The 12,477-nt window shown below is 37.4% G+C and overlaps 1 protein-coding gene across 1 annotated transcript; it reads left to right on the top strand.

Moving 5' to 3' along the window:
- The first annotated feature begins 22 nt into the window (after positions 1 to 22).
- Positions 23 to 9,983, top strand: LOC140171630 (uncharacterized). The gene is made up of 2 exons (XM_072194915.1): positions 23 to 2,144; positions 7,052 to 9,983. The coding sequence occupies exons 1-2, from the start codon at positions 23 to 25 to the stop codon at positions 7,078 to 7,080; spliced, it is 2,151 nt and encodes a 716-aa protein (XP_072051016.1). The 3' UTR covers positions 7,081 to 9,983.
- Positions 9,984 to 12,477: the final 2,494 nt, after the last annotated feature.

Genomic DNA, 12,477 nt, shown 5'->3' with positions numbered 1-12,477 from the left:
TCCTCGAATTCGCAAGCAAATTATGTCAGACGTTTTGACTGCGGTTGCAAGCGCACCAAACGAAACCCAAAATACCAAGGCGCTAACACAGTCTGATAAAGAAGTGGAAATTTCGAAGAGAAATAAAGAAACTTCTCCTAAACAAACCCATAAGCAAGATGAAAAAGCACCTGATGTACTTGTAGATAGCGATGTCAAAGTTCTAGGGATGTACCGGTCATATGGTAGAGATACACCAGAGTCAGGAGAATTAAGCGATAGCGCAGTCGAGGACGATGTAAGAACGGTAGTACTGCAAGATACTCATGCTGAAAGTCGAAAGCTTGAATTTGAGGAGACTGGTGAACCAGGAGAAATCAAGGAACAAATCAAGATTCTTGAGAAGCTGAAGTATGTACAGGATATTAATGCATCTATTCCAAATGTGAAGACGGAACGAAAAGTGCAGATGATGCCACAGATTTCGGACACTGTTTTTGATCGATTAGGTATCAAAAGAAAGCAGACAAGTGACAATAGACAGAAATTTGACTTGAGACAGAAGATCTCAAGAAAAAAGTCTGATGTTGTAACTGGTTACAATATAAGAGACCAGTTTCTCCTCTCCGAGTCGAGCAACGACTCTAGTGTTATGGAAGTGAAAAGTTATTCTCCTCCGTCGGCCTCATGTAGTTCCCAGTCGTTCGCTGACAGTTTTAAGTGGTATGAGCGGAAACCACATGACACTGGGCCTGCACCAGAAACTGATGAGGAGAGAAGACAACCGGAAAGATATGATGATAGAAGGCAAGGAGAAAGATATGAGGAAAGAAGACAACCGGAAAGGTATGAGGAAAGGAGACGACCGTCCTATGATAGAGAAATGGGTGCTTATTTACGGGATACCAACATACATGTATTAAGAGATGATTTACAGCCGAGGGAGAGGAGCTGGTCTGATGGAGTTTATAGGGATAGGTTTCACAGAGATTGGGAGAGAAGTCCGTTAGAAAGGAACAGATGCTGGGATAACGACTACCGGCAAAGAGACGGCAGAAAACCAGATGATTTTTATGAAGATAGAAACAGATACCAAAGGGATGCAGGTCCGAATAGAAATGCCAAAGAACAAAGAAGTTCCTCCCGAGAGCGATCTTCTCGACGAAGTTCGCCTAAAGATAGGTCTTCCAGATGTTATCCATCTGATGACTTAAGATCTTGGAGAGGTTCCTCAAGAGATAGGTCATCATTGAGAAGTTTTTCTATTGATGGCTCATCTGGAGGAAGCTTTCCTAGAGATGGATCCTCTCGGGACAGCTATTCAAGAAGACCATCCAGTCGAAGAAGTAGGTCCAGAGACAGGATTTCCATTAGAAGTGAATCAAGTATGAGTAGCATTTCACAAGAAAGTGCCCCCAGGCATTTCAGTGAAAGCCCGACTAACAGTCAAGGTGTAAGAAGGAACAGCTCATCTATTAATTCACCTTCTCAAGAAAACAACACAAGTAATATCAACCCTAGACATTCAACTAACCAACAGCAAACCAACAGAAATGACGCAAACTTGGACAAATTTGGAAGCCTTGATGAACGTTTGGAAAAAGAACATGGCATCGCACCAGCCAAAAAAAGAAAAGTTAGCAGCGATTCACCATCTGATTTAACTAAAGTAGATGGACGTGCTAGTTACAAAAACTTGTGCACATCATTGAGTACCCTGAAGCAGTCAGTGACAAGGGCTGCACGGTCATTCCGTGAACTCAGTAGGTATGAACTGAAAGCCAGGGTTGAGCGATATCAAGAACGCTATAAAAAACTTCAAGATATGGCTATTAGAGCATTAGAGATACATTATGAACAAGACAGAGAGCCTTCGGACATGGACAGAGATATCCAGCAACGTATTCTTGAAATGATAACAGATATAGAAAGTCAAAGAGAAGGATTAGACAAGTATAAGATGGCCTCTGACAGTAGAGAGTCTGTGATACAACCAACTACTAATAACAGCAAGACATCGGATCATAGAGGGGAAAGGAGTCGTCAAGATGGCATCCAAGACAAAAGTGTTTCTGGTAGAACTTCATCAGACCTTGCCAACCAGATGTATGACAGAAGGCAGAGTAAGACATACAGCACTATGAGTCCAGCAAGATCAAGTTCAGGTAAGGAATATTATATGTGAACTGCTTCCACAAAATGAGCGTAAAGTCATAGTTTCGAGAGCACCTAGCTGCTGAGTTGATGTCCTTTGTTTGATGCACACCTGTACAAGCCTGTAGTACATGTATGTCCTTTGTGAATGCCCTATTGTACATGTGCGCCATTCACAAAGGACATGCATGTACTACTGGCATACAGAATGCCCCATTCACAAAGACATATTTCTGGCATGTACTGGTGTGCGTCAAACAAAGAATATCAATTCAGCAGCCAGGGATCGGGAAACTACCAAGCAACTTGCGATTTTCTGCTCATATTGTGGGAGCAGGTCACATACAGGTAGGCATCACACACAAAAATAAGAATTGCCAAGTTCTGAGTCCCCCCCCCTTGAAATCAGAATGTTTTTTTATGAAATAGAAAAATTATTGTTAGTAATTTCCTTTCCCACGCATCACGCATGTTTTCGGTCACAATGGCTCATTACGTCAAAAAGGCAGTTTTGAAAGAAGCACTTCGGTCCATTCCATTTACAAATCTCGCAAAGCATGCAGAATGTAATCTTCCAAAGCGCAACTTTCAAGGACGTCTGGCATTGAAAATTGGACCAGGTGTGTAAAATGAAATAATGGTCTTCCAGTATCTTAAAATGTTTTCAATATCTTGAAAAAAGTTTTGATATATTAAGAATTAAGAACATGTACAAGCCAAAAAGTAGCGAGAAATCACTGTTTTGGGTGAAAAATAATTTAACGTTTTCTCAAACAGTCTTCCATATACAGTCCGCAAAACAATTAAGGTACCAGTTATTTTTTACCCCTTTATATTCTAAACAAAAAAAAGGTGTGTCATAATTAGAACCAGCAGCCAATAGCGTCATTTTTGTGTCAGTTCCTGCAGAACTGACACCTTTAGTACAGGTTTGACGATCATGTGACAATTCGAATCATATCGAAATATCACGTGCTCTGTAAAAATATCAATATCGATACTATTCGTCAATTCAGCCCCAAACCAAATCGCCCACATGCCAATTCGAACCCTGTATATTGATGTACAAAAAAAGTTGGCCAAATTTAACTATTTTGTGATTTTCTCCATAACCGTTGTTTTTACACCAAATCTGTAGGCCCTACATTTAGATGAATTGATGTCTTGCATTCGGTCACAAACCAATTCCTTGTACTTTGTGCAATAACCCTTTTTTAAACCAAATATCCTAAAGAGTCGTGTGATATGTCGAACTTTTCCTCTGGTCATAAAGAACAAAACAAGTCAGCGTTCACAGATCTGTACGTAGTCAGCAGTTTGTGGCCCTCACAACACGGGCTACCAGTGAGCTGTCATTAGGAAATGGAATATTACTGATAAATATATAAAGATGGAAAAATCAGTAAACCAGTTTAAGTTACAAATAAAGAAAAGTCTAATAAAAAATCATCTAATATTTAGGCATTATTTAATGGCCTCATCCATCCCCCCATCTCCACTCCAACTATCAATTTCTGGTGTAAAAAGTCAGTGGTTGCATATCTGTAGGATCATTGGTTAATAAGATAATAGTCACTTTTTTTAAAACCAAATATCCTAGAGAGTCGTGCCATATGTCAAATTTTTCCTCTGGTCATAGGGAACAGAAAAGTCAGTAGTCGCATATCTGTAGGATCATTGGTTAATGAGATATATTCACTTTTTTAATTTTGTGCACTTAACCCTCTTATCTTTTTAACCAAATATCCTCGAGTCGTGCCATATGTCGAACTTTTCCTCTGGTCATAAGGGAAAAAAACAAGTCAGTGGTCGCATATCTGTAGGATCATCAGTTAATGAGATATAGTCACTTTTTTGTACGTTGTGCACTTAAACGTTTGGAGTCAAATGATTTTTACACAGACGTGACGTTAGTCACGGCTGTGTCTTTTTTCTTACAGGTTCTTTCTTTCTTTCTGCCGACCACTACATTTGCTCTAGCACTTACATGCTCACACCGATTTTGACCTAACTTGGTCACAACCATCATTGACCATGCCCCTACATGTCATATGAAACTTGTGGGGTCAAAGGTCACGCAGGGGTCATAGGGGTCAAAAATGTGATTTCAACTAAAAATGCTTCTTCTCTCACAGATTACGTAGGACAGTGACACCACTTGCACACATGCATTGTTATTATCCAGTGTCTATAGGGTCCTCACAGATTTGGGGTCAAAGGTCATTAAGGGGTCACTTCCGGTATGAAACGAAAAACTTTCAAAAAATTTTATTTGCTAAGAAAAGCATAGGACAGTAACGGTATGTTAACACATAAATTGTAGTTACCCTGTGTATATGTGGTATTTTTATATTTAGGGTCAAAGGTCATTAAGGGGCCACTTCCGGTATAAAACGAAATAAATTTAAAATGCTCCTTCTCCCACAAATTACGTGGGACAGTGACACCACTTGCACACATGCATTGCTATTACCCAGTGTCTATGGGGTCCTCACAGATTTGGGGTCAAAGGTCATTAAGGGGTCACTTCCGTATAAAACGAAAAATCTTCAAAAAATTGTATTTGCTAAGAAAAACATAGGACAGTAATCGGTATGTTCACACATGAATTGTGGTTACCCAATTCATATGTGGTATTTTTTTATTTTTGTTCAAAGGTCATCAAGGGACTACTTCCTGCCTGAGACGAAAAACCTTCAAAATGCCCCTTCTGCCACAAATAACATAGCAAAGTGATGCCACGTGCACCCATGCATTGACATTAGCCAATGTCTATGGGGTTTTCATATATTTTGGGGTCATAAGTCATTAGAGGTCACAACACGGCTGTGTTCGTGGTCTTAGACCACAGCTAAGTCTAGTTCATTTTAAAGCTTATTTTCTAAACACAAAATAAAACAAAATTGACCGCGAACCGACTTTACAGCGGTTTCGTAATGGACGGTCACATATATTCATTAACATATTAAATCGTTTATCCCTTTTGGTCAATATCGAATTGGTTTGTGGCTGACTTAGCTTGGGGCCAAATGCATGAATTGGCATATGGCCAAGTCAACTGTGGACGAATTGGTTTGGCCGAATCGACCTGTTTCCATGCTGAAACAGGAAGTGGCGAAAAATTACGTACTTTTACAAGGCAAAAAGCAACTTTTCTAGGCATTGTTGACATGGTGCCTTCGCCCAAGAAAGTTTCCTACTATAATTTATAAAGACCTAACTTTTGAGATAGTTTGTATGTTAGAATGTGCAAAATTAACAATAAGCTTAAAATAATTTACCGCCGGGTTTAGCAAGTCATCATCAACCACTTTGACAGATGACGTCAGACACAATATCTGTCTTGATAATATCGACATGGTCATTATAGAGCACGTAGTGTGATGGACTGGAAATTTGACGCATCGATCTGAGGACAGCTTTCAAACATAAGTCTTGATAGTAATACGCTGTTTTACTTAGCCTATATCTGGTGGCAGCAGCATTTTTCTACAGTCACATGATAATGGCACCGGCGGATAATACACGGGGAACTGACGGTGTCCACATCTTTTTTTTTTTTTCTTTTTCTTTTTCAGCTTTTTGTATTTTGCAGTACTTGAGCTGGTGGGGGAGAGAAGGCATTAAAATACATTCAGGAAAAAATACAACTCGAACCAAAGATGAAGGCTCCATTTAAAATCAAAATTACAACAAAAAAAAAAAAAAAAAAAAAAAAAAAAAAAAACCCCAAAAAAAAAAAAAAAACATCAAACAATGAGCAGGTTCAAAGACCCACAGAAGGAAGATGACAAAACAGAGTCCTGACCCAATCCGAATCCTATTTTGACCTTTACACAAATAAACCACCAGCCCCCTTCTTCATCACATACAATATTTTTATAAAAACATCCAGTCTTAAAAGGGCATTTCGTGATCCACAGCCTCATCCCCCCACTTTTCTCAAAAAAAGTTGAGATTTTTACAGCACTGGAAACCTCTGGCTACATAATGTTTATGTACAAAATATTTCTTGCAGATTAATTCGTTTAGCAAAGATATCATGAAATTTGAATTTTGTTCTGGTGCACCAGAACGAAATTACAACGCATTGTCTATGGAGCAGTGTAATACACATAATCATGCATAACTTGCGAACACAAAATCGGAATCAACTGAAATTTTGGGAATAGGTTTTTTTCGTGGATATCTAAGGAAAAATGACATAAATAGAGGATGCTAGGATCACGAAATACTCCTTTAATTAAACAAAAATCTTTTTGTATTGCGCTGGTATAGGAGTTGCAAGGGCCTGATACTTTGCTGATATCGAATGATAAAATTCGCCATCTTCCTCCTGTGAAAAAAATTGAAGGTAGAAGGCTGACGTTGCGCCCAAACACGCAGGCCTATGTAAGTGTATAATTAGGCCTATTTAAGGATAAAATGAACTACCACTAAATGTTCTTGTCAGTGCTGCAGTGCAAAACTTCTCTTTAACATTATATTAAAATAATAGTTACATTGTAAATTGGAACTGACACCAATTTTTTTCAGGAATTCTTGTTTAGCTTAGATTTAAGACCTCACTCTTAAAATCTGTCAAGAAATAAAGACATGATGACCCAACAACTTCAGGAAGATGCAAATTCAAAAGTTGCAGTTTTGCTCCATACATTTTGTAGCATGCCCTATTGATTTGTACACAAAGTGTACTCGTACTTCACCATATTTTTGCTAAACAAATTAATCTGCAAGACAATTGAAACAAATTTTAAACAAGTGGGATCAATTGTAAAGGTTACAAATATGGAAGAAAGGGATAAGAAACGGAAAATTACAAAAGTAGACTTGATGGATGTTTTTGGCCTAGAGTAATGATGAGGATATTAATGACGGGTTGTGGTTTGAGCTCTTTCTTTATGTTGTCTTTTTTCAGGATCATCTCAGAAGAAAAGATGCCCATGAGAACTTACCAAGCTGTACTCGGTCAAGACACCTTTCTGGAAAGTTATTAGATAACTCTGCAAGTATGCTGCAAAAAATAATATCTTGCCTGGTAGCTGAATTTGGCATACCTGTGTTGTTACGCAAATCAGCATGCCATTTTCTAATTTACATGATATTCTTCAAACAGATGACTGTTTCACAATATAATTTTGTTTTACTATGATCAGTTTGTCATGGCAGATGCAAAGACATTTTCAACTGATGATGATTTTGGTGACATTGATCGAATTTGTTATTGTCTCATAACATTATGCGACAGTGCGACACAATCTAGTGGTATGTATTTACTGGTGCTAATTAAGTTTTACCGTCCCGTTTTCTGTGCCTTTTCTATGAATCCAATGACTTATCTGTCATGAGTCCAGGGGCTTGTTTCACAAAGACTTCTAATTGATGTTGAGTTTATCATCTGTTAACCAACTGACTGAGTTCTTATCAATAATTATGAACATTTGATTGATAGTAAGTCTTGTGTGAAGCAGGTCCGTTATATAAATCAAATGACTTTGGCCCAGCTGATATCACTTATGTGTTTAACAAAAAAAATGTGGATACAATGTGCTTTCACTCATTTAATATATTGATCCCTCCACCATTTTATGGAGTCCAAAATAGAGTTTTGTGTTAATTTTATCCCATCAAAATGTTTTATGATCTCCTGAAAGTTACAAATCGGGATATTCCAGTTGAAATCCATACACCTCCTATGGAAGACATAACCTTAATCTTCCACATAGGGAATGTGAATTTCAAATGGGGTTACCTAAATGGGTTACTCCATTTGATATCTACACACCTTGCGTGGGAGCTTACGGTCATGTCTTCCATAGGGGGTGTGGGGATTCAACTGGAACAGCCCAAAGAGTAACATTTTGAAGAGATCAAATGCAAATCATGAGTAATGTAACATCAGTAAAATTTTATTGTTCTTTGTCAAATGTGTTAATTTTTAAGGGAGGAATGGTTACACATGTAAGAGTTTAGGTAGCGTTACCGCATACAAGTGAAACTTTATAGTATAATTTTCAATGCAAAATGTCAAGAGGTGCTTATAATACATTTTATTTTGTAGGCCTGTGTCAGTTTTTGTTACATTAAATGTCTGTACTGAATATATTATGTTTTTCATTGGGAGGGATGGAGGGAGGGAGAGACAAGGACATAATCTCCAGACAACTTAAAGGCTGCCAATGATGGTATATAAAGAAAGCCTGTCAAATGACATGTAGCACAAGTGACCAGAAAACAAGTTTAACATCATCACTACCCTGCTGAAAACTGAAGGTTTGTTCCAGGCACAACATGGGTCCACATTTGGATGTATGGAATAAATTGTTTAACCAGATAACCACCTGCTGAAAACTGAAGGTTTGTTCCAGGCACAAGACAACATGGGTCCACATTTGGATGTATGGAATAAATTGTTTAACCAGATAACCACCTGCTGAAAACTGAAGGTTTGTTCCAGGCACAAGATCACAGGGTCCACATTTGGATGTATGGAATAAATTGTTTAAGCAGATAACCACCTGCTGAAAACTGAAGGTTTGTTCCAGGCACAAGATCACTGGGTCCACGTTTGGATGTATGGAATAAATTGTTTAACCAGATAACCACCTGCTGAAAACTGAAGGTTTGTTCCAGGCACAAGATCACTGGGTCCACGTTTGGATGTATGGAATAAATTGTTTAACCAGATAACCAGACTCATCAAATTTGCAACAGGCACAGACCCGAAAATCATTTAAAGGTTGTAAAATTGTCATGTGTGGTCTTGGAAGACAAGACAGGGTGTTAAATATTAAAAGACTTCTAATTCAATGGAGTAGATCCATTTTTCAACCCGATGTGGCAGTCATGTCGGCATGCATTTCATTGGACGCAGCTTCAGATCGCTAGAGTTTGCTCAAAGCGCCGGCGCACACACACACAATTAAAGATGCCGCATAGATGCACACACAAAACAGCTGCCTCAACGTGTTGACGTCACTGCCACATCAAGGTAAACATGGTAGACATGTATGCTGTATGTTGTCATGTGAAGAATGCAGCTGGCATGTTCAGCTTGTACAGCAACTAATGTGCACATGGATCGGCACATGATAACCATTCAGTGAATTATTCCTGAATTATAATTTATGCCCATACATGTACTATCAGGCTGTATCAGTTAGAGTATTATGTGCTTACTTATTTGATTAATCCAAGTATTATATCTTCTGTCCAAAGATGCAATGTAACTTTAAATTCTAGATACCCGTAAATTGAACGACAGGATCTAGTTATTGTACTGTCTTATTTCACACTATGCAATAGGCTATTTCAGTTGAAATCCATACACCCCCTATGGAAGACATGACCTTAAAGAGGAAGTCCTACCAGAGCAGTTCTTCTGGGGTGAACCAAACCTGCCTGGTTATTAAATTAATCAGTTTACAAGGTTATCTCTGAATTTGACACCTGTCAAATGCAGAGATAACCTTGTCATTGATTACTTTGATTACCAGGCAGGTTTGGTTCAACCCAAAACTTCTCTGGTGGGGCTTGTTCTTTAATCTCCCACACAGGGAGTGTAGATTTCAAATGGAGTCACCCATTCAGGTAACCCATTTGAAATTCAAACTCCCTGTGTGGTAGATTAAGGTCATGTCTGCCATAGGGGTGTATGGATTTCAAATTGAATTACTCAATATAAGGTGGTGGTGGTTGTTTGCCTTTCTTATTACTGGTACATTTGTAGTATTCACACACAAATTCAGGATAGCACGTCTTTAAACGTGTGTAAATTTCTTATTTAAATTAACTTCTGGCTCATGAAATGGGACAATGTTCATCTTTTTATTGAGTGTTTATATTTCTACCATTAAGGGCTGGGGTATGAGCGTTTGGACAGTATTTATTTTGGGACATTAGAGCACATCAGACATATCGAATTGCATTCTGAATACGAAGAATGTCATTCTGATATCAAATAATTTTGATTTTTGAAATTAAGCAACTTGATACACATTTTATGGCAAATCATTAAAATTGATATTTTTGATATTTAACAGTACTTGAAGTAAACTTTATAAATCTGATGATTTATACTTAAAGTGTATGTAGGTGGGATGAAAAGCCGACGATTATTTGAAAATTTTGACCTTTCGTATTGAAGATATGGATTTTTTTCTCAAAACACCAAAAAAAATTAAGTCTTTTGGGAAAAAATCCATATCTTCAATATGAAAGGTCAAAATTTTCAATTGACCGTCGGCTTTTCCTCCTGCTACATACACTTTAAGAATATATCATTAGATTTATATAATTTACTTCGAGGACTGTTATATATCAAAAATTTGAAAAATATTAAATTTTTATAATTTGTCATAAAATTTGAATTATATTGTGATTTAAAAAAAAAGAAAATTATTTGATATCAGAAAGACATGCTTCGTATTCAGAATGCAATTCGATAGGTCTGAGGTGCTCTCATGTCCCACAAAAAATACTGTCGAAACGCAATAAACGCTCATTTTGGATCCCTTAAAGAACTGTAGAATTCATGTAATACATAGCAAAATCTGACGGTCTTGATGGGTTGCTCTATCAGCCAACAAAGACACCATGTGCTTAATGTTTGCAAAGTCTACTGAAGGATTTGAACATTGAATTTAAGTATTACTGCCTGCATGTACAAGTTTAATGTGTTCCAATGATATTCTGGGTTGGTCAAAACCAGTGAATATTAAGGCCTCGTATACTGTGTACTTTTGTAAACCTATTTAATGCATAAACTGTATTACATGTAGTAGATATTATTTGTATAGAAGCACTTGTAGTATATTGTAGATCAAATAATGCACACATTTTTGCGTTACAAATCCATTGAAAAAGTACTTACAACTTGAGCTTATTTTGCCTTTGATGCTGATGACTTCATCACAAATGACTTGGTTCACTGCTTTGTCCGCGGCAATGCATCCTACCAGTATGCTAAAAAGTCTGCTTGTCCACATCGAGCTGACCAGTAACATAGTGTATGACATCCCTTGCAAAGGATGCAACAAGTTATTAGGGAAGCAGTCCAAATTTGTAAAAAAAGGGTCAAAAGCAGTCAACCATAATGAAGGTATCATTTTTCACTATCACTTATATGATCCATTGTTGAAAACAAAATATTGTCAATTCCGGGTTCGCGGTAAAAGCAGTGGACCAAGTCGTTTGTTATAATCAAGCCATCAACAAAGATACATGTAGCAAAGCTCAAGATGCAAGTACTTTTTCAATGGAAGTAAAAATGTGTGGAATTATTATTTGTATTGGTTTGGTTACCTTGTATTGAAACCGACAAGACTATCATTCTGTGGCATGGTAGTGAAATAATGTGTAACCTACAGGCTGTATTGAAATGATTAGTACCAATGAGTTTAGATGGTTATTGAAAGTCTGCTTCTTCCAATTAATGTAACATAGGGTCCTCTTGAAATGGTCACAGTTTATTGTTATGTGACTGTTTATGACATTAATCAACAAATTGTGCTGATCCAATGTTGAATTTTGATGTGGCAGTCATGTTCATATCACTAGAAACTGATGGGTACCAATCATTTTAATACATCCTGTACATGTAGAGTAGAACCACCTAATCATGTTCCTGGAACACTGAATAGTTTTGTCACCTCATAGCAGTGCTATTCATGGTTTGTATTCTGTAAACACTTTCATTATTCTTTGTTGGTATTATTAATTTTTGAATTTTCAAACTTTTATTTCAAATACAAATTTACATGTATTCCTTCCTACCTTGGAATTTGCAGATGGAACTCCATCTTTCAATCAGCAAGAGTGTCTGCCATCAAGTCATAACCTATTTGACCTTAGGCTTACTCACAGACATAATAGATCTTATATAGGGTGAACTACATTCACACGAGTAAACGTGTCAAGATGATTGTCATTGAAAATTATTTTCTATTCAAGCGCACAATCAATAAGATTATTAAGCGCAGGCTATATTTCTGTCCAAAGTGTGACAACTTTTCTGGCATTGAGTGCCAAAGGTAGACTTTGAATGTCAAGAAGTAGTATTAAGGGGTTACTACACCCCTGGCCAATTTTGTGCCCGTTTTTGCATTTTTCTCAAAAATTGTAGCGCTTTGGTGACAAGTAAGATATGTATATTATAGGGGCAAGGACTACAACTACTGCACTGAAAATTCAGCAACTCAAGGCAAGTAGTTATTGATTTATTGATCAAATATTGGTTTTCCCTTATTTTTGACTGTAACTCCACAACTGCTGTCTGTGCTGAAATAAAATTTCCAGTGCAGTAGTTGTAGTCCTTGCCCCTATAATATACATATCTTACTTGTC

The sequence above is a fragment of the Amphiura filiformis genome, chromosome 15, assembly GCF_039555335.1.
Source record: "Amphiura filiformis chromosome 15, Afil_fr2py, whole genome shotgun sequence".
NCBI classification, from domain to species: Eukaryota; Metazoa; Echinodermata; class Ophiuroidea; order Amphilepidida; family Amphiuridae; genus Amphiura; species Amphiura filiformis.
The sequence above is the reverse complement of the archived record's forward strand: the minus strand, read 5'-3'. Positions and strand labels throughout refer to the sequence as shown.

Excerpts from the sequence above, each read along its gene's own strand:
- LOC140171630 (XM_072194915.1), top strand. The coding sequence starts at position 23 with ATGTCAGACGTTTTGACTGCGGTTGCAAGCGCACCAAACGAAACCCAA. Across the intron at positions 2,145-7,051 it reads TCCAGCAAGATCAAGTTCAG|GATCATCTCAGAAGAAAAGA; the intron begins GTAAGGAATATT and ends GTCTTTTTTCAG.